This window comes from Ciona robusta, chromosome 1 (assembly GCF_009617815.1).
Source record: "Ciona robusta chromosome 1, ASM961781v2".
NCBI classification, from domain to species: domain Eukaryota; kingdom Metazoa; phylum Chordata; class Ascidiacea; order Phlebobranchia; family Cionidae; genus Ciona; species Ciona robusta.
The window spans coordinates 5,257,609-5,280,486 of NC_143235.1; the positions used below are offsets into that span (position 1 = coordinate 5,257,609).

General features: G+C 36.9%; 2 protein-coding genes and 1 long non-coding RNA gene across 4 annotated transcripts in view; 1 reads left to right on the forward strand and 2 right to left on the reverse strand.

Moving 5' to 3' along the window:
* Nucleotides 1-2,203: 2,203 nt before the first annotated feature.
* LOC149741748 (ethanolaminephosphotransferase 1-like) lies at nt 2,204-5,498 on the reverse strand. The gene is made up of 10 exons (XM_089885875.1): nt 5,253-5,498; nt 5,045-5,110; nt 4,784-4,970; nt 4,415-4,555; nt 3,983-4,098; nt 3,460-3,568; nt 3,340-3,385; nt 3,092-3,266; nt 2,852-3,034; nt 2,204-2,374 (listed from the first exon to the last, which is right to left on the reverse strand). The coding sequence occupies exons 1-10, from the start codon at nt 5,295-5,297 to the stop codon at nt 2,303-2,305; spliced, it is 1,140 nt and encodes a 379-aa protein (XP_089742001.1). The 5' UTR covers nt 5,298-5,498; the 3' UTR covers nt 2,204-2,302.
* A 1,389-nt stretch (nt 5,499-6,887) lies between these two features.
* LOC149741749 (uncharacterized) lies at nt 6,888-8,076 on the reverse strand. The gene is made up of 2 exons (XR_016385788.1): nt 7,456-8,076; nt 6,888-7,148 (listed from the first exon to the last, which is right to left on the reverse strand). It is a non-coding gene; the product is annotated as an uncharacterized LOC149741749 (long non-coding RNA).
* Nucleotides 8,077-13,352: 5,276 nt separating this feature from the next.
* The window catches only part of LOC149741750 (sushi, von Willebrand factor type A, EGF and pentraxin domain-containing protein 1-like), a 34,044-nt gene continuing 24,518 nt past the window's right edge, over nt 13,353-22,878 (forward strand). Inside the window, exons 1-8 of one of the 2 annotated variants that reach the window (XM_089885815.1) lie at nt 13,353-13,554; nt 17,457-17,996; nt 18,608-18,686; nt 18,956-19,155; nt 20,136-20,441; nt 20,519-20,705; nt 21,718-21,869; nt 22,327-22,453. In XM_089885815.1, the coding sequence (XP_089741941.1) occupies nt 13,413-13,554; nt 17,457-17,996; nt 18,608-18,686; nt 18,956-19,155; nt 20,136-20,441; nt 20,519-20,705; nt 21,718-21,869; nt 22,327-22,453 (1,733 nt within the window). In that variant the 5' untranslated portion in view covers nt 13,353-13,412. The remainder of the gene's footprint in view (nt 13,555-17,456; nt 17,997-18,607; nt 18,687-18,955; nt 19,156-20,135; nt 20,442-20,518; nt 20,706-21,717; nt 21,870-22,326; nt 22,454-22,878) is intronic. The other variant, XM_089885823.1, reaches the window with a different exon arrangement.

Below are 22,878 nucleotides of genomic sequence, written 5' to 3' on the forward strand. Positions count from 1 at the left end.
CCAAATGTGGATAGAGATGCCCAAATGTGACCTAAAGGTACCATCAAAGTTTCCTAAAATAATACAGCTTTTAAAAAAATTGGGTGAAAAAAATCCGCTTGAGTAAAAAAATCGGCTGTTTTGACAATGCATGGAATTTCCCATAAGAAAAAAATCACTCAATTTTGATCGTTTCTATTTTCTAAAATACCTCAAAAATAATTTTATTTCGGATTTGGTATAATTAATGCTTCTTCTTTGTGAATATATAGAAAAATGCAAACTTTATTATGTTTTAATTTTTCGATTGAACCTAACTACATACCAGATTATGCTGACTCAGCAATTGGTCAAATATTTAACATGAACAACTGACTTTTAATAAAGAAAATGGTACAGTAGGTACCAGTGAGCAGTGAGACATATTGAACATTTTAATATAAAAAAAGCGTTAAAAGTTAACTAATATGAAAAAAGTGCTGAGTCAGCATATTATGTAGCCATGTTCAATCGAAAATTAAAACATAATAAAGTTTATGTTTTACAATATTTTTTATATATGCTTAAAGAAGAAGCATTCATTATACCAAAACAGATATAAAATTTAAATTTTCTCCATTATTTCAGAAACTAGAAATGATCACAAGTTAAGTGAAATTATTTCTAATGGGAAATCCCATGCATTGCGCCACGGCCAATTATTTTTTTACTCCAACGGTTGAATTTGCGGTTTTGAAACTTATTTTTTCAAAAGCTGTTTCATATTTTGAAACTTCATTGGTACCTTTAGATCACATTTGAGCATATCTATCAATACACAAATTTTGATTTTTCGTTGGTATGCCCCTTTAACAAAGTCTCGGTTTATCCAATGTAAGTGTTCAAGGTGTTGTGTTGCATGTTTCGCACTGTTTTAGTTCAATTGTGCTGCTGGCTTCAAAAAGTTACATTCCGTTTAAGAAGGTACTAAATTAAGCTTTCTGTTTGTATGGTATTGTACCGTTTCAGACGTTTGTGCACATTTTCTTGTACTACTGAATATACTTATGTAAATTAAGGGTAATGATTTCATATGTTCTATAACCTATCCTATACTGTCCTGGTTTATATTTGGTTATTATAATTAAGAATAATTATATAAACAGTTTTTGTATGTTAATGTGTTTTTCAATTAATGTTATAACTCAACTTATTAAAAAAACTTAAATGTTTACAATATGGTTTGAGATCATTTTTCTTAAGTGTGTAAATGCAAGCAACGACCGTAGTTTGATCACGGGGTGTTGTATGTAACTTTGTGGGCAACTATTTGTTTAATGTATGGGTGATAATTTAGTCAACCCATTAGGGACCATCACAAATTGTTAATCTTGGGCTTGTGCGACCCATGTGTTGTGTGCGAGTTAAGGATGCATTCAAAGTGTTATTGGAACCCCTTTCCTATTCGTTTACCTTTACCAGAATACTGGTCAACACCACATAGTGGCGAAAAACTCGGGTTTAGTCTGTTGCAAAGTCATAAAAACGTACAGTTTCCATGGCTTTGATCTGTTGTTTTAGGCTATCCTGACTGACTGACCATAGTGTGTATAAAGTGACAATCCATGGCGTACTCTGGCGTTCTAAAACGGGAATTGCGCACCATATGTAGGATAGTTTCACGTATACCTATGGTGCATGCTCAAGACTTACCACGTTCGTAATTCTGTGGATATGATTTGTTTATTTAAATGACTATTTGTTTTACGAATTAATACTTGGTGGTTTGAATCAATTACCATAAAGGATGGAATGCAGAAAGTATGATTAAATTTGACGAATGATCAAGCAGAAACTTAAATATACATTCTGCATACCACCAGAAGCGTCTTTTCCGAATCGCCCAGCACGTCTACAGTGCTGGTTGGAGCATCGAGCTATCTGGTATCTTCCAGTTTCCAAGCAAGTCAGCATATCCCATCCATGGGTGATACGACGCCGTAAAATATAGTTCAACTCTGGGAATCTACTCTTTAGATAAAACTTGCGCTTAGTTTTTTTTCCCTAACTCTGTGGCCTAATTTTTTATTTTGATCTAAATATCGTTAATGCTTAGTTTTAGATGCGGTCAATAAATAATTCGACCTAAAAAAAACATAAAAAATTCAAAAACAAACAATCACACACAAAATTCGTATAGTAATTCTTGAGCTGGCATGAGGTGCTATGAAATAAAACACCCGTGTTATATAAATGTAAACTGTATTCTAGTTCCGTTTATTAGATTAAGCCAACAATTGTTCACTGAGTAATCTGGTGGCGCTGAAGCCAAAATAAAGCTATATTAGGTTTGAAGCCGAACATTAAATGGTATTCGAAATATACTGATGCCAAGAACATCGGACATTTGTTTCCCCTGCAAAGAAGAAACCATTAAAGTTTTGGATTGTTTACCTAAGTTTAAAATAAAAATGTTTGTGGTTTATTTAAAACTATATAGTAGGGTGGGGGAAGATGGGACATTTTGTCAATAAAGTTACAGAATTATTCGACAGTATTATCACGACTTTATAAAACGCGCGTCAAAGCCGATTACTGATTTTAAATATTAAAAAAATATGTAAAATAGAAACAGTATATTTTGAACAGGTAAAAAATGCGAAATAGTAAAGTGCTCATTTTGAATGCTTTTTTGAATTTGGCAATATGTGCTTAAGTGTCCCATCTTCCCCCACTGTACTATATAAGAGAGCGGGGGAAGACGGGCTCCCTAAGGCGGCTTCACACTACAGGCGCTGACGATTGTTTTTTATCATCAAATGGGGAACCGTAAAAGATATTTATAAAGTAGGCCCACATTGCCCACCCTACTATATAGCTAAAACAATCTTACCACCGAACAAACAAAATGAAGGTGAGCTAAAACAAGAACAGATGTAATGAATTTTAAAGTGACGATTTCCATGTTCATTTCGTGGGGAAGTAGCGCGAATATTGATGCTAGAGAGCAAGCGACGACTGTCATCTTGATTGGTGGACATGTAGAGTCGACCATTTGGTTGACAATTAAATCAATCTGTTGAAAACAGAAAAATGTAGTAAATTCAATTTCTAACACTTACCCCATAATTACACTAATATCGCACGCGACGACGCTAGTCAGCAGAAAGAACCACCGAGGATGAAGTTGTAATATATTTGATGGGGAAAAGTACGCCCACGCCGTTAAAAAAATGAACGCGACAATCGGAGATATCAGCGGAACAAACATTTTCATTTTTGAAATTTTACACCCACGCTTAGAACAGCTGTAACAAAATATAAAGGACTCGGTTATATTATTTCCCTGTCGAGACCAGACAAATACTTGATATACTTTACCAATAAATAGTGTAGCAACTGCCGAAGAATGAGGTGAACGGTATAACTGTAAGTTATAATATTTTGTAAACTAAGATATTTTGTTATCCGCGATTACAAAAAGTGCTCATATATATTTACATTTAATTAACAGTCTTAAAAAATCTTTAATTGAGAAATAACCCAAAATGTTTTCCTGAAGGGCGAATGGTCCGAAGAATCCTGCCAACAAGTACATTAGAATCAACGCCTAAAATAGAAAAATATACATAGTTATTTTGTAGTGCCATAAAAATATCCACCTATTTTTGTCTCTTCAGTTACAGTATAGCGAAGATTTTCAAAAAAGAGAAATAAACGGCAAAAAGACAGGATTCACCGCGAGAAAACGTTTGTCGTTAGTATTCGCGCTTTTTACAGTTAAAAATATCAATAATTGAATGAAAATCGTGGTCGCTACATCTAAAGCTGAGAACTTGTCATTTATGTTTATATAGTCGAAAATTAAACTTCTAATAAGCAAAGGTTTGCATATAGAGACAATATATACCCGGACAATGTAAGTTAAGAATTAATTTATCAAATCCAACTCTAAAGTTTCTAGTTACCTAAAATATTAAATTACTTTAGTTTTAGTAGATATAATAGTCAGCCATTAACTCACCAGCAATCCAGAATCCATTCCCAACGGTAGATTAACAACCCCTGTGACGTATTTTTCCCAGTATATTAGGAAGAAGGTAAATGAAAACACAACCAGTATGAGATATGCGTAGAAAGCTGTTTGGATAAAAACTATATAAACAAGATATTATACACTTGCGGTAGTGGCGTATAGTAGAGTGGGGGAAGATGGAACACCGTTTCATTTTATTTTCTCGTTCCATTTGCTGGCGTATAACTGTGCAAATAAAATTGAGCATCGCGGGATAAAAGCGTTCATTTTTCATGCGTGTGTGCAATTATTTTAGTCCCCCTATATGTGCATATGTGCAAAAGTATATCACATCATACTCGTGTTAGCTTAACCATCCTTATGGACATCCAGGGCCTACTCAAATATATCGTGTAGGTCATGGACCACCGTACAACTTACGTTGTACTTCATGCATGCCGAATAAAGCAATTACAGTGGAAACATGAAGCAATCCGTTCCAAGCATCGAAACCATGGTCAAACAGCTCCCCCAGCGGTGACGACGTACCTGTCCTGCGAGCTTGTATACCATCGCACCCATCTATTACGAATAAAACATTTAATTATGTTACTCTGCTCTTATTGTCTTTTTAAATATAGAGTCGAGCTTCCTATTTTTAAGAACCTAATGTTTTAAGACCCTATATACACATATAAGGAGTTATATGAAGAAGTCACAATTCCGGCGCCGTGGCAAAGTGGTTAGCGCGCCTGCCTATAATCCAGAGGTAAAGTAAGTTACAATCATTCATTCACATTCATATCTTACCAAGGGTATAGTAGGTGAACACGCAAAATGCAACAGCGAGCCACACCCATTGAGGTACCGGTGCCACGTGGGTTTCTTTATTAAGAGAAAAATCTGGGTCGTAGTAAGCAACCATTAAAAACCCCGCCATCGAAAACGCGAAGCTCAATGTTGATATTAAATTGGGGGCAAGCCAAAGGGGTAAGCACTGTATAAACCAAATTAGTTGCGGATAAGTATATTATATACCAAATAATAGCATCAAAACAATTTTAAACATACCTCAACAAGTCGTGTATGGAAAGGGCTCAAAATATAATTGTAGAAAGACGTATTGACACCTTTGTACTGCAACAATACAAATTAAAAAATGGTTCTCTTTCTAAATAATTTGCGCATACCATAACTAATTTGCACATTAGCTCACCATACAACGTTATTTAAACACAATAAGTGTTCCGTTTACCGGAGAATTATACAGAATACATACCCGGTATAATTTCAGAGGTTCCACCTGCAAAGGTTTCAAGTACATGTTGCATTCGATAACTTAAATTAATGTTTCTCAGTAGCTTGCTTATTCAAATAACATTACTTAATATTGCAGGAAATTAATACGATACATGATACTTGTGACGTTAATTTCCGTAAATTAATATGTATCCTCTACGTAGTATCGTATAATACTGGCAATAAATTCATATACAATAAACAAGTGGTTGCTTGGACATTTCTGTTGTTCCCTTAGTTAAATATATGACAGTAACTTGTATAAATACTCGCTTATAGATCTCTTGCGTTCGCTTCTCTACCACCATGATGGCATGACTTATTACATCAGCAAAACTGCGAGTTTGTGGGATGTAACGAAGTTTTAAGTATAACGCAATAGTGTCTTATTTGATATTTGTTGGAGGGCGTTAGCTGCTGCTGAGTAACTGTTGTTCCAAATGAACATTTTATTCATTCGAGACTCTGCAGACACAAACAGTGTTTGTTGGCTTACTACGTTTTGGTCGTCCAGTCTTAATGTTTAAGTTGTTCTGAGGTTTTAATGCATTCATGTTATATGCTTGATTCGATTTACAAATTGCAGTGACATTGTCCGTTTCTTCGCTGAATAATCCAGAACACGCATTTTTACTTTTACCAGACATGAATGTAACTTGCTTTATGTCGGAAACGTGGGGCCTGAAAACGACAGTCGTTATACCACGGCGGTTCTGTTTCATACACCTTGTGCCAGCTTACGAGTTGCCATTTCTTTATGTATGGATGATACTTTGGACAACTCATCAGTGACCACTGGGTTGGAGCAATTGGATGTTAACTCTCTTGCCTAAGGATACATACGCCCACAATGGTAGCAGCGACGAGCCTTAAACCCAGCATCACCTCCGGGTTATAGGCAGGGGCGCTAACCAATTTGCCACGGCGCCGGATATGGTGTAGTTTTAAGTGTTAAAGAGTCCGGCCCACGGTTCTCATGGTTGCGCAGTTTTTTGCATAAGAATAAAGTTTTATGTCTACTGATGCTAAATTAACAGCCAGTTTGTGAAAATTCGCTTTAATTTAAAAGTTATGAACGTTTAAAAAATCAAATTTCAAAGTTGTAAAAAACGTCACTCGCGGGCACTGTGACGTCACAATGCAATATTTCGTTTATGGGGAAAACCCGGCCTATCAGCGGTTTATCGTTTATTGGTGCAGTTTTGATAGATAAGCAAATCAAAACGTTTTTTAAGGTATTAACAGTACTTTAAATGGCTTCAGCAACTTATTGGAAGTTATTTCCTGGGGATCAGTGTATAACCACACAAAATAGTATACCAAGCTTAGTGGAGAATTAGTTTTCGTGACTTTCTAGGGTTCAGATTTTAAATTCTTTTTCTTTTTTCCCTATATTGCATAGACTATATTTATATCTGTATTTAAAGTTACCATATAGGAGTTTACCATAAGCGGAGTAATGCATACATTGGTATGCCGGTCATCTCATATTTGTAGTGCACATTTTACTTCATATGGTTTTACTATGATATGTTCTAATTAGGATATGCAAGTAAACTTGTTCGGATCAAGTAAGTAGCATTTATTTGGAGAGTGCAGAAGAACACGTCCACCATCTGGCTCAAGCATTCTTTATTTAAAACAATGAAAATAATCCAATACTTGAATATGTATTTCTAGTAATGTTGAATGTACTTAATTTAAAACAACATAACTCTTGCATGAATCACATTTTGTATGAAACAAGACCATTCAAAACTGAATGATGAAATATTCTTGTAAATGTTGTTGAACTGTCACTATAATGTTGTTCGCTTATACTTTTGATCAGTACTGATGGAACCTTTCTGTTTTCCTTTTCCAGTCATTCCGGTACCTATCGAACAAAGTTCTGATCAGCTGTGTAGCGATACTGTCTAAACAAAATAAACACCATAAACATGTGATTGACCAACTTTTTGGTATGAAGGCCAACAAATCAACAATAAATACTATACTAGAGTAAATTGATTTCACTAAATTTGTATTCCATGCTCAGGTCTCAGTCAAGAATGTCATATTTGCAACACATATCTGTTTACACAAATTTCAACAAATTCAGGAAAAAAGACAGTGCAAACTTTAACCAACAGACTTTTTAAATGTCACATTTTTTTAATAAATGCTATTCTTGGTCAACCCACCAAATTGTGTTGTTGATTTGCTCAGCTTCACTTATTTTCCATGGTCTTGGCCTGTCTACTTCCCCAACACTTGCGGGAAGTACAGGTTCAAACTGGAAAGGCTCAATACCTATTGCTAGTGGACTAGGATCTTCGCACTTCATTAGATGAAATACTTCTACCTGACTATACATCACACACTGACACTTTTACATTATTGTTAACTGACAAATTTAAATAGCGTAATACACTTACAAACAATTTTTAAAAATATTAATTTTAAACTAAAATCAGGCCACGGCAATACCTACGCATATTTCTTAATTTAAAAGTAACAGAAAATGCTATGTCGACGGTACACTCTGTTTTGCTGCAAACAGCAAAGCCTAAATCAGCTGATCGATTAGAAAAGATCGTGACGTAATTTACGTCATAGTGCCCGCGAGTGACGCAACAATAGGCGAATTTTTTGGCACTTTTTAAAACGTTTTTTTGGCCAAACTAAATATTTTTTTTACAAAAAATTACCACAGATAGTATTTATTAAGTGTAAATTTTCATTTAAAACCAACTTGTATGAGCGTGGTCCAGACTCTTTAAGGACAAACACTATTATTATTTGTATCATTACTATTGCATGTCTATAGCTTATTTTTGCTTTATATTAAAATTTATGCTTACTTTGAAACAGATACTCTTTAATGTTTTAAAAACTATTCACCGCAACGTGGCGCTAAAGAATAATGTAGGATTGTAGGTAGAAGCGGTTGTCCGAGTGGTGTGTACATGTCATACATTAAAGCGAGGTTTACAAGTTCGTTCCCAAATTTATTTGACCAAGAATTATATTTTTAGTATGTTTTATTGATGTATAGTATTTGCGCATTTGTCATTATAATACTGTGACTTTGTATTCATCGTGAAACCTGTTTGAAGTTTCATTGTATGTTGAAATCTTCGCCGTGGGGCTTACTTTAATTCTATAGCACAGAAATATAAATCGGAATTTTCATTTTTTTATTTAGTTCGGTTGATCCATTGACAAACATGGTGTTATAATGCTCGACACAGGAAATCAACAGTTTGATTTCGACGGTGGTAATGACGTATTGCTGATTTAGGCGCTATTGAATGTGTGTGACGTCATACTGTGACGCAATATGTGTTGGTAAAACAATGAGTTGACATGCGTGAATGAAGAGAACTGTCCACATGTATTTCAACGTGTTTGACTTTTTACTAGGAGCGTCACGGGGAAGTTCGTAAGTCTTATTGAGTTGTTTAATTTTGCTAAGTAATTCGACGTTTATTTGCAAAGGAAATAGTATCCAACCCACGTCTTTACTTATGCTTCTCCAATTAACTTGACTATTGTGTCGTCACACAGAACCTTATTGTTCGGTCACTTGTCTGGTCGCCTGGGAAACTTATATTTTAAACAACCTCACCGGAAAAAGTACTTCAAAGGTTTCAATCGCAGTATCACATGAAGAGAGCCATGGCTTTCCGCTGCCATTCCACTATAATTGTCCGAATAAGCAGTAGTAACTAAATAAAAAAACTAACACGACTCACCGAATGAGAATGCGAATATGGTTGTTCCCAATCTTAATTATGCGCTTTAGTCTACGACTCTACGGTGTATACATTTGTCACAGTTAATGACGTTCAGCATGATCTGTGGCGTAGTTGCAGTTCTCAATGTTAAAGACTTTGTTTTGCTGTGGTCCGTGTTGAGTATAATTTGTATATATGCAGTCTAAAACTCTAGGTAAAGGATTGCATTATGTTCAGAGACAATAATTTAAATTTAAGCAATGGCATTATAGATTGATTATTTGTGGCTGTGTATTGAAAACTCTATAAACAAGTTCGGAACGCGAACCACACTAAAGAAATTCATGTGATTGGCATACAACGATGGTTGGTCTATTTAATTGAAACAACAGATTTGACTTGAGGTGTGATAGACTATAGCATCACTGTTGTGGTAATGGCTCGACCATGGTAAGTAAAGAAAAGTTGTTCGGACTTCAGCGTTGGTCTATTGGATTATGTGGATTACGTATATTGTAAGGAAGATTTACGATTTAAGTCGAGTTAGTCTTTGGTGCGTTAAAGTGCCAGTAAGGTGACGGTTATTCTCAGATTGTCGGCGCCGTTTCTAAAGTGGCTTTGGTTAATATAGGAGTGCAGAAATTCTCTATAAAAAAAAACTATTTGATTAAAACCGAAAAGTTTTCCCCGTAAAGCAGACGGTATGATGGTTTTAATCTTTAATCCCACACACCTCAGTCTCGTGGATGACGTGGGCCACTGATGTAAAAGGAAAAGAGCAAAAAAAAGTCGCGGCAATTTAAAAGGAAGTTTCCAAGAGCTCTGGCTGTCAAACTGCCAAGCAATAGATTTTACTTAATGAGACTTGTAATACCCAAGCGTTTAAGAAAAACTAAGCCGATAATCATACGTCTTGACAGATGTTTAGTATAAGGTTGAGATAATCTTGTATAGATTGATCTGATTCGAAACTCGGTTTAGGCTACCTAATCATTGTTTTAAAAATCGAACAATTATTATACAGCCATCAGATACAAAAATTGCGAATTTGTAGAATAGTTAGGTTTACTTGTATTGACTTTCTAAAAGAGTTAAGAGAGCATATTTTCGCCTATATATGTTTAAAAGGTTATCAAGAGAAATATGTCGCAGCGCGAGTCAAGCTGATGTATTTATACCCTTCAGTATATTTATTTGCGGAATATATTGGCTAAAGTTTAATATATAATTCCTATAATAAAAAAGTAACGAACAATGGAAAAATGATAAATAAAGAGTGGAAAAATGCGCATTATTATAGGTGGTGGGTTTTATGTGAGAAATCACCGGGTCAGTATATTTAACTGAAAGTAGAAGTACCGTTTTTTGTATATAGTAAGGTAGGGGGAGATGGGACACCTTTAGTACATAATATCTAAATATCCTGACCGTGTTTAAACAATTAACAACGGTCCATGGGATTCGTGAGAATACGGTTTTATAACTCTTTTTTACTACCAAATGGGACGAGAAAATAGAATGAAAAGGTGTCCCATCTTCACCCACCCCACTGTATCTTTTATATTAACAACATTACTAGTTAAGATACAGGCATGCATTTTGTTTAGAAGTGAATAGTGGTATTTTCTCACCATATATCAGCTATCTAGAGGTCTCCCCCGTTATTCAATCTTGAAACATATCAGTTTGCGCAATTCAAAATGCATTACCTATTCAGTTATTTAAATTGGAGGTATCTGCCAATTAAATAGTTGAAATATTCTAGCGGTGGCATGAGACAAAAGTGGCGTATTACGCGTTTATTTTTAACTTCCTGGGCGGCGAGACAACTGGCCTATTCATAAAAGCGGTTCAACAACAAACACGCTACGTATGCTGCGGTTTGGCCGCATGAAGCTTTGCGGTGTGCAACATACCACGTGCGGTCAAACTAATAAGATCATGTTTAAGTGAGGTTGTACGGATTTTGAAAGCCATGTTTTCGTCACCTGCTCAAAGCGGGGATTTAAAGAAACGCGTCGTTAACTTTGGGTGGGAAAGTCAGTATATCATCGTAACACTGTTTGACAGTGTTGCCCACGCTGCGGCTCTAAGCTTCTAAACTTTAGAGCAGGTATCTAAATTAATCTGCTTTCCCGATCAAAAATATTACCGTGGGGTGTGTGACTTTAAACAAGTACTTCGTTCGAGACAACTTTTAAATAAAACGGGAAACCTATGTCGTAACATGCAAACGTTAAGAAGGAAACGACATTTCGCCAACACACAAAAAAACGTTTTTGTTTTGAAATGGTTCTTCCTGCTGAATATTTAGTTTGGAACCCAAATCGCTCTGCACCTCAATGATATATTTACCGCCTCGTTGCGTTCGCATTGCGGTTTGTCGAGTCTAGCTTAATTATGATGATTCAGTATACTGTCTGAAAAGTACAGTCACAAAAATCTGACTCAGTGACTTAGTGTTCCCATTGCGTATCTGCACAGGTTCAGAACATATCATTATATCGCAATTTGAGAAGCACTGCAAAAAATACCCGACGCAATTTCACACGGATGGTGAAATATTAGACGGAGAAATTCAAAATCACTCGGTGTAGAATTACCTGCGCATGTCGTTGATATTTGTGTGGGTGCGAATCATCAAGGGAATAATTAAATTTTGGTAAACGAAAATTTTTAAAGAGAAAGTGCGCCACCAGTTATGGTTTACTTCATAATATTTTATTTGATTTTCCTATATTTAACTGAAAACGTAGATTCCCTAAAATAGCAGGGCGCCGTGTTTAGATTTAGATTACAGAGATTATTCATACTTGAGTAGACACGGCCATTTGGGTGTTCTTCTGCATTTATTCCGAATCAAAAGCTGAACTCCATCCGGTATTTGTTCGGTTAAAGAAAACAATACTCCACAGCTGGTATGACGTCACATACCTTAAAAGTTAAAATCAACCAATCACAAAACACACGGTCATTCAACCGAAACATAAAGATGACCCTTATGTTTCGTGCGAACAAATACAGGCTCCACCAAAAAGCGATAATTGACCTAACTGTCCAATAAAACTGCAAATCCTAACCGCAAAATGTATAAATAAATGACGTATTTAAGAAATTTAGTTACTTGCTTTCTTTTGCGACTTTATCGGTCATTTCTATATTAGAGTAGCGCTCTTGTTGACGTCACAATGTGTACGTCTGGGTGTAAAGTTTAGTCTGCTATCGATGCATTTAGATTCATGATGTAATGTTTTGTCGCGGGTTATTGAACACGGGCGATGTCGTGAATGTTAATGTGCTCAAATGGTTAGTTTACCATGTTAGTGCAAGGAAACATGTAATTTAAGATCAGCTTTATTTTAAGTATTTTTTTTGCGAGCCTAATCTTTACGAGAGAAACGATCACACAAATAAAACGTGTAAATAGTTAAAATTAACACGTCGAAATGTTTTAAATATTCGCTTACAATTTTATTTATGTTTTAAAAATTACTTTGACATACAATTAACGTGCCAAAGCGATGGCTTAAATTCCCAAATAGTTCGTCGGTGTGTCAACAGTGTTGATCTATGGCGGCGTCAAAAACTCACTGTCCAGTGAACCTGTTTGCAAAGATTACGACCCTAAACCTAAACGTAAAGAATGTTTCCCCAGTCATCGAAGCTATTATGCGAATACGTAAAATTCTTTAACTCTAAATTAACTTTCTCCAGTCTTTCTGACAGTTAAGCGTAATTTAATAAAATAAAAACGGTTGTGGAAAAAGAAAACTACGGAATATAATTTATTTATGTCAAATTTCGTGCCAAGTATCGTCAGTCTTGGACTGCGACGATTTGAGAAAGGAAATCCCATCGGGTAACGTGCATCGGGGAGACCTAAAGACGTGGCTGCCTTCGTTTTCTTTTTTCTGTTCTTTGCACCGGGACTCAGATAACTGAGAGACCAGAAAAGTAGCCTGTGATTTACGAGCTGCCGACGCGCATTGATAGGTCTGGACAAGAGCTTAGCCTGTTTATTAAGACCGCCGCAATAAATTGACTATGACTGATAGAGTGGTTGGAATCGCGCGATAAATAAATGAATCGGTTCGACTTTTCCTATAACCGGGCGGAGATGTAGCATGAAGACTCAGATTTAAACACAGAGTTTTCTGTTGTGCGGAATCTTGTAGACGATTAAATAGCTGGGTGTTGAAGTTTCAAGTCGGTTAATTCTGTCAATAGGTCTGTACTATTTTAGAATTTATCGATGACAAACCTCAGACTTGTCGAGATTTCTTATTGCGATAAGCATAAACTTTTTAAAACGTAAAGGGATAAGGGGACGTTTAAAACGTAAAGGGATTTCACCACAATATTTTATTACATATGCACTCAGGTACATAGAATTAGGCTCCATACTGTGATTTAACGTTACAATGAGGAGCCATAGTAAGCTCTTGGTGTTGGCACTGTCGGTGTTGGTGCTAGGTGCAGTAGCAGAAAATATCTTAACCCCTGGTCTTGTTTTACCCGAAACAAAGATGGACGAAACAGCAAGACACAGACGACAAAGTGGTGGTAAGTGAGAGCAACAATTAATAGACGCTTTTGTAAACTTAAAATAACTTTCTTTACATCGTTAGTATTACCCGCGTAATCGTCCAAGTTTTCACCATTATATAAGGTGGGGGAAGATGGGACACCTTTTTATTCTATTTCCTCCTTCCATTTGGCAGTAAACAAGAAACATTCAAAGAATTATAAGAACATAACCCGACGACTCCCATGAATAGACAGTTGTCAGTTGTTTAAAACACGATTGGGATATTTAGATAATATGTGCTAAAAGTGCCCCGTCTTCTCCCACCCTGCATATTACAAGTATGATCTTTTTCAGCATATTTTATTTTATTTTTTGTTACAAACGTCAAGCGTGAAACTTAAGATGCCTGATGTTGATTTTGCGCGTTCCTTGATCACCGAAGAAGAATTTGGAAAGTTGCCGACATCTTGCTTGCACTTCATTTGCATTAAATCTAAACTGTAGCCGCCGTATAAATCGAGTCTGGCGGTAAAGAAAATAATAGCACACATTGTCCATGGCTGACATGAAAAATATATAAATTACGACGGTTTTTAATTTCCACTGTAGACGTTCCATTTCCGGTAAAGAGGTAAACCACGCCTCTGTTGACCGCGGTCATCCGACTAACCGATTTCGCGTAAAGCCGCGTGTCGAATTTGGAACTTAATCTAGCACAAATTTTGTAAAACTGGCGACTCTTTTTTAAGTTTAAAATTTAAACCAATAGCCGAAATCCTGCATATGCAAAAATATTTATTATTTATATTCGAAAAAAAAGTATTATATTCGTAACACCGTAAACATATTTTTCACATCTGTTGTTTTTCGCAGACGTCCATAAATAATTTATCAACATTCGTCTACGATCTTCATGCAACCCTCATTCACTTACCCGCCTCGTTGTTTCTTGTGCTTAACGTTTGCACTTCTAGTTTATTTTGATGATACTCCATAAACACAAACCGCGTCTGACGTTGCCACCGACCACAAAAATTGCTAATCCGAAGGTTAAACGCGGTGCTGTACGTTTCTGAAAACCATTTATACCTTCGGTTAAAACTCTTCTTAAAAGTTTTCGCATTATTTGTTTATTTTTTCGTGCTGTGGGCGTTTGAACAAGTACTTTATACGCCCATCACCTATTTAAAAATTCCGACCAACATAATGGATAAATTGGTCCTATCCTAGAAAACTAAATCGTTTGCAAATTTACGCCCTGGTCAAATAAACAATATCAGTGATCACGCTATCCTAAATTAGATGAAAGCGTATCTTGCTTCATGGTGGTAACTTGAGCCACACCGCATCGAATTATGATAGCCATCGATCGCAGATTAAGCTTAACCGTTTTCTCTACGAAAGAGGATTAGGAAGCTGAGAGTGAATACAGAGAATTGTTGTGTCTTGTCTGCAATGTGTAAAGACACGCAACCCGCATTAGCTTGCAGATAGCGATGTTTTACGAGATAGCTTGGCACAGTGGAGCTGCTTCCACCACGAATTTCGCAATCACTGTGTCTCTGTGTGTCTATAAAAACTCAGCGACGAGACTTGCCTCAGCTGAAAATCTCTCAAGGTGAATCCCAAGCACGTTCATGGCACCTCGCTTTGTCATTGTATATCGCCAGTTTGGGGTAATTTAAATTGCTCGCTACTAAGCAGCGCTTCGTATAAGTGTCGACGGCGCTCCCTCTGCGGTTCTGTGTCAACCTGCATTGTCATAACAAAGCGTGGAACACGCAGCTGCCAAAATTTCGCAGCGAAATGTTTCAGTCCTACAAACCCACACTTACGCATTTCATCGCAGATGGCACGGTCGCCTCCGGCTTATTTATCCCAAGCAAACATTTGGTGCGACACCCTCACATTCCCTGCGAAGGGTAAAAAACGCGGTAAAAAGGTTTCTATAAATAAAACGCTGGTAACGATTTTTTTTGTATCAGGTAAATTCTTCCCTTGTTTGGTGAAAAGCGATCGGTAATTTTACCAAAACATTTGAAAACTGCTTAACCTAATTCACCCCAAGAAGATATCGCTTTCTTTGTCCCAGTTTTAACCTCAAACGACCTTAAACTTTCGAACGACAACTGAAACCGCGGTGAACCAACCCGCACAAGTTCTCTCCTTTGTTGTCCTGTTGACCATATTTGGGTGTCTAGACTATTAACCCACGTCATAATTCAATGACGTAGGAGGTAAAGCGCACGCGAGGGGCCTACGACATTAAGAAAGATACAATCACGTCTTCACTGGGCGCATTCCGCAAAAAAAGTAGTTGAAAGCGCAGGTACAGATTTTTAACATGCAAAGTTACACTCACATAACTAAGACGTTCTATTTTTGAACGAATGTGACGCACATGCTGCTGATCAGACGGGAGGTTGTCTTCCTGAGATTATCGTATAAGCGCTAAACAAGGTTGAAAGCGACAGTCGTCCTCTTTTGTCTGCCGCAAACTATTTTTTTTGTTCACAACAAAAAAATCAAAGTATACGTCGTAGTCTGGATCCTTTTAGTTGGTATAACACGTGGGTTTCTAATGTTTCCAAATACATTATTTGTACATGTTATTTAAAGATAAAACAGAACATCCCAACTTAATCAAATGTTTGTGTCAACATACAGATAATCTCTTTGGTCGAGTAACATTCCAACGTACATTTCGTTACCCAATTTTTGGTCTCAAAACGTGACGTGAACCTCGCATTCAGTACACGCATATATAGTGTTGTTGTGGTATGTCAGAACTACACGATCTTAATTTTGATGCATGATCTTCCGATGTAGACGATAGATTATCATAATTGCTCTTTTATTGGAGGCATGACACTGCCCGCAAATTTCACGGCACCGGTCACATGTAAATGTCTCAACCCCGGTTTTGTTTTGATATTCATCTATAAGTTGCTTCTGTCTCACTGTATTCGAAAATAATAGACTGTGCTTTTACCAAGATCGTGTAAAAAAATTATTAGTTCTGGGCCAATGTAATAAATAGTACTGAGTATTAAGCTGTGATCCTGCAACATTTACAGTGACGTCATCCTAAATCAGAGTTGACTTCTTTAGAATGCTGTTAATGGGTGAGATAACGCTATTTGCGTCATATTTACAGAACGGTCGATTTCGCGGTCCCCGTAGAATCGACGAAACAAAACCTGCCGCCTGCAAATTGAAAACCTCCCGATAAAGATCATGACGTTTCGTCTCGCGCGCCGCGAGGAAACCAGCAAGGCCCCAAAAGACCGATTTCGTTTTAAATTGCATTTGTAGTATAACTTGTTATTTTTGACTGTTAACTCAGACATTTAATTAGTGACTCGTCAAGAATAAAATATAAACAATTTGTCAGCGACCAAAGCGGTGGAACGCATAACCTTTATATACACACCTCCACTTTCGGCTACCACTTCGGGAAGCTATTAATATAAATCATGAGTCATATTGTTAAGATCAAGCCTAACACTGTTAACATGCTGATTTATTTACTTGCAAACGAATGAAGCTGCATGTTGGCTGCGGTTCATGTTTGCACCGTTTGCATAGCACTCTGCTTTACGCATTTGTTTATAAATGACATAGTACTGTGGGTTTAGACGAGACACCTTTGGCACACATTATCCAAATATCCTGATCGTTTTTTAAACAATTAACAACGATCTATAGGAGTCGCGAGAATGCGGTTTTATAATTCTTTCAATGTTGTTTGTTTACTATACCAAATAGGACATGAAAATAAAATAAAAAGGCGTCCCATCTTCCTCCACTCTACTATACATTATTTTAAAGCACGCATTTAAAGTTATTTGACTTATTGCCGGAATGTATGCACGTGTGCTTTATTATTCTTATTAACAAACTATTATGCTTGCATGCGCCCTTTTCTTTATTTTAGGACATTTAGGTGCAAGAAATTCAATCAGAAACAGTTTAAGCACAATCTCCACTAACGGCAGTAACATTGAAGCAACATCTTATCAACCATCGTTGGCCTTGAATATTACCAAGGTTAATTTAAAAAGAGATGAAGGACTTAACGACCGGAAATTCCGCCTACGGTTACCAAAAAGAAAATGGAAACGCAACAAAAAGGCTTTTCAGGCCTCGGTTAAAAGTCGACCTCCACCCCAAGAGATTACTATTTTAAGCAGAGGCAACACGTCTATCCATTTACAGTGGGTGCCGCCAGCTAAACCAGTGCTGAAATATAGACTATCCTATCGAACTAACCGCCGACTAGGGTCGTATCACGGGGCATCTCAGTCCCCCAACCGGTCGGTCGTGAGCTGGGTATTGGGCAACCAAACCGATATTGAACTGCGACACATAGCAGTGGCCGAAAAGATCGAGGTTCGAATTCAGGCGGTTTATCCAGGTGACGCCAAAAGCTGCCACATGATGCTCCTGGTAGAAGCAAACCAGATGCGTGACGCAGGTTGTAGATTAAATTTTTGTGGATGTGTAAGTCGGTTTAAAATCCAATTTGCCCAAAGGTCTCCAATAATGGGTTTCATCACTACGTTACTTCTGAACCTTCCTTTTGCAGCAGCAGGACGGTACCAGATAAAAAGCATTTCTTACTAAATGCTGATTACTTTACCTCATAATTTTTTTTTTATTAAATCTTATAATGCGCATGTTTAACATTGTGTGTTTTTTAAATCCTTATTTAAAGCATGTCGCATGGCTTCACATACATTATTTGTGCTGCTGCCCATTTATATTTTACCAACCCCGCTTATCTCTAATCGCGAGCTCAGGATGAAGGGTTAACGCGCTGAAAACTGCTTTTTTTATTTCTTTGATCTTGTCTTCAACCAGCGACCAAACAACCACCGGCAAACTTAAGCGCCAAAGCATTATCTCGCCACCCTTGAGTAACCATCATTGCTCAGCAATTAGCATACTTTTTCGGCGTTTCATGATTTTTATCCCAATCCAGGCTGAGCGCAAACGTATTTGGTAAAAAAATAAATAAAAAGTTTTCCTATCTCTTCCCATCCTTAATAACCTTCAAATTTAACCTTGAAACATTTATAATTCCAGTTGTTCCACGACCAAGTAATCTTGTATTCGATCGAGTCAAAGAAACAAGTTTTCGAGTAAGATGGCAACCGCCAAGAAGGTAATGTTTTCTTACGACTTCAACATGTGCTTATTTCTTGCCAGTTTCTGGTGTAATGTCATGTTATAAGTATTCAAACCGACAATTGTTTCAACCATGGCTTGTTTATAATGTTTTTCATGGCAATCAAAAGATTTAGACACATTTCCTAAAAAATAATGTATTTTCACCAATGCGTCATAACACTGGCGTTTTGCAGCTTATTATTTCCGTTGTAAACACCGTTGCGGTTAAAATTATTTCCATCATGTGAATAACCACTTCTACAGCGGGATAACAGCGAACCATATTCTGGTTCGGGAGGTCGGCGGAAGTTTTTCACAAGACGCCACCTTGCGGGCAAAAACACGTCACGTGAGAGTCACCGACTTAAAGCCGGGTACCAGATATACTGTGCAGGTCAAATCCATCAATGGAGGGCGCTCGAGTGGAGCATTGCTCGGATTTGTAAAGACACACGCATCACCAGGTTCGTTTTAGCAACATTTTTTAAATCGATCAATGATAATCCATAGGTATACGACAAATTGTACATTGTGGTTCATCGAATAGCAGTTTGTTTTACGTTAAATGGTTGGAATATTTTTCAATGTCTTAAAACCGTACGTGATGTACAGGCTACTGTAGTTGAATGCCATTGTGGGGTTTAAATAATTTGTATCTGCGTATTTAAACTGTCTGTTATCTACACCCCAATATGTTACATTGTAAACTGAATATTTTAAGTAATGAACAATCAATGATCCCCTCACGCTTTCAAAATAACGAATGAACTTTTCAAGGCGTGAATAGCTAACCGCTTTTGAAACCAACAAAGCGTGTACAGTGTCAGGTTCAAACCACTACATTTACTTCTCATCGATCAACGTCACAGGGTGTGGGAATTGTTTCTCGGTTTTCATTCATAATTTTGCTGTAATACTACAAAACAATCGCAGCAAAAGCAACTAGTGCAGGCGTGCTATCGTTCAGCGTCATCCCTGTGGTTCAACACATGCTTTATTTATAAGCAGCACTTAAACATCATCGAAATATCTGATAAACTATAAAAGGCTTTTAAAGGAAACCGCGCTTGGCTTGTGTTACGTGCGTGGCATTTCTGCTGACATAACGTACATATTTAGTTCAAACATTACAAATTGTTCTGTGTTTTAAAACCATGACAATGTTTTTTGTATATCCCTTTCGAAAAACAAAAGCAAAAGATCATATTATTTAAAAAAAGAGAGGGGAATCAACAGCAAAACATCAGCAGTAAGATTTATAAATTCAACATTCTTGTACTTGAGTGTCCCCCTCCTATACACATGTGATATACATAAATGACATAAACTGATTTCCGTATTTTTCTAAACAACATTGAAATTTAAAAGGCTCCTTCTGGGTGATTTCCAATTTTTACTATATGTAGGACCCCAAATTGTGTAACTATACGTTCCATTCCTTTAGGACAAGATCCATCTGATATTCAAAGGGTTCTGGTAGAAAGCTCCAACGACACAAACCTCAATGTTGATCTAAATGGAGGTGTTGTGACATCCGGTGGAAGAGTGACCACAAGTCATGGTGGTTCATCATCATGGAGCGGAACTTCTGTGTCAACGGTCGGTTCGTCACGTCGAGTTGTTAGCACGTCAGGTTTGGCTTTAACTTCAAGTGGAGGTGTAAATGAGTTTGATGTTTCACCGAGTGTGGGTGGGTCATCAGCTATGGGAGCTGGAAGGACATCAGATATTGAATCAGATACACAAACCGGTGAGCTCCATGCATAATGTTCTTGATATTAAATCCGGTAGTTTGTTCTGTCTTTATTGAATGTTATTTTGTTCCAGGCCGTTTTGTTCAAGATTGCAAGAAAGCCCAAAAAACTGACCTGGTAGTTCTGACTGACGGTTCATGGAGTGTCGGGCCTCAAAACTTCAAAAAAATTCAAGCTTTTCTTGTGAGTCTTGTGGACGCTTTCAGCATCGGTTTTAACAACGTATTGATGGGATATGCTCAATACTCCGACGACGCAAGGTACGACTTTTTACAAAGAATAATTACTTATCTTCAACCAAACGTAAATTTGTCTTCTTATTTTACCTAAATGTGATATAGTATAGTAGGTTGGGGGAATATGGGACACTTTTAGTACATATTATCCAAATATTCAGATCCTGTTTTAAACAATTAACAACGGTCTATGTCAGTCTTGAGGATACGGTTTTATAATTCTTAGAATGTTCTTTGCTTAATAGCAAATGGGGCGAGAAAAAAGAAAGGAAAGGTGTCCTATCTCCCCCTATCAAACTATATGTATACATAGCACTGTAGAAATTTTTCGACCCTAAAAGTCATGGCGTGTAAAGCCTTGATGCTTTTATGTCACTTTATGAGCGAGTGACATTTATCTCCCTCTTTACGCACCCCGCAAACCGTATACAGTGTCAGCTCCAAAATAACTGCTTTAATCTGATACCGTTATCCGCTTTTGTTGTCAAAAATCAAAACTTATCTCCACTTATGTTATAAGATATGCTTGTAAAGTTGCTCTCATACAGGTTGGTGCTAAGTTCGCTGGGATTATATAGACACTTATTTAAGGCGAATTTATAGTGGTTGTTGTGAACTACTAACCACTTTGCGTAATAGAAAAAATTGATTTATTGAACATATTATTTAGTTACATTACGTTCCCACCAAAGTACAGTAAGAGGATTCTTAATAATATGTTACATTATAATTTCAACGGTGTTATTATTATCATAAATAACTATACAGTATAGGGTGGGGGAAGATGGGTCACCTTTTCGTCCTATTTTCTCGTCTTTTTCGGTGAAAAAAAAGAACATTCAAAGAATTATAAAACCGTGTCCTCGAGACTTCCTTAGACCGTTGTTATTTTTTTAAAGCACGATCAGAATATTTGGACATATTGTGCTAAAAGTGTGCCATCTTTCCCCACAACTATATCATTTTAGTTGAGATTTAAATTAACCTATATTACGAATATTATTTTAATTGAGACTTAAAAGATTCTTATTTTCAGAACTGAATTTAATTTAAATGAACACGTCACCAAAGATGACCTTATAAGGGCAATCAACCAAGTTCAATATAAGGGTGGAAACACCGCCACCGGAGGCGCTCTAGATTACATCCGAACAAACCTTTTTACAAGTGAAGGAGGAACACGCAGGGGTAAGGTTGCTTGATTGAGTAATACATAATTTAGTATAGTATCACCTTTAGTCGCAGTTATAACATAAACCGAAAATAGTGAAGTGCCTAAAATGCGACTGAACCGATTAGTGTAAATGGATTGCGAGATCAACTAATCGCTGTAAATTAGTTTCAATCAGCATTACAAATAAATCCGTAAGTCTCCCGTTCTATCAATCGTGCAGGTGTCAAATTTTTACGGTCGGCGTCATATACGAAGACGCATTTTCTCCCATAAACAAAATAAATCACCTAATAGTTCCGGTTTGACCACAAACACACTTACGAACACAAGCAATATATCATAAACTTTACGAAGAGTTTCAGTAGCTTATCGCTTTATATCGATGTACCACTGTATATCTTTTAATTTAGTCTATATCTCAGTGTGTCGGAACAAAAATATGCGCAGGCTAATTTCTATTATCGTGCACAGGAGTGTTGAAGACAGCCATTGTAATTACTGATGGAGAATCCATCTTGGATGACGTCACTGAGCCTGCAAGGATGCTCAAAGAAATTGGTGTCGAGGTGTTCTCGATAGGTGTCGCAGCAGCGCTAAGGTAGAGTAACTTGTAATACCTGTGCTTGGTTTTACATTATATTGACAGAAGAAGAATAAAGTTAAACGTATAAAGTAGGATGGGGAAATACAGAACACCTCAACTCTATTTTCTCGTCCCATTTAGTAGTAAACAAAGAACATTCAAAGAATTATAAAAACTATATGCCCATGACTCCTACTGACCGCTGTGAAATGTTTAAAACACGATCAGGATATTTGGATATTACGTGCTAAAGGTGTCGCATCTTCCCCCACCCTACCATATGTACTGTTTGTTTCCCTTTTATAAATAACATGAATCAGTCTTGAACAAAATATGGCTTCGCAATATTATAATATGAACTCAGTATATGGCAGAGTAAGACGGGACACCTTTAGCCCTTAATATCCAAAAATCCTGATCGTACTTTAAGCAATTAGCAA

What these genes read in the sequence shown, in the direction of transcription:
- LOC149741748 (XM_089885875.1), bottom strand. Translation starts at nt 5,297, where the DNA reads ATGTACTTGAAACCTTTGCAGGTGGAACCTCTGAAATTATACCGG. An exon ending in CGGCATGCATGAAGTACAAC is followed by an intron (nt 4,099 to 4,414) that starts GTAAGTTGTACG and finishes TTATCCAAACAG; the next exon opens with CTTTCTACGCATATCTCATA. An exon ending in TCGTCGCGTGCGATATTAGT is followed by an intron (nt 3,035 to 3,091) that starts GTAATTATGGGG and finishes TGTTTTCAACAG; the next exon opens with ATTGATTTAATTGTCAACCA.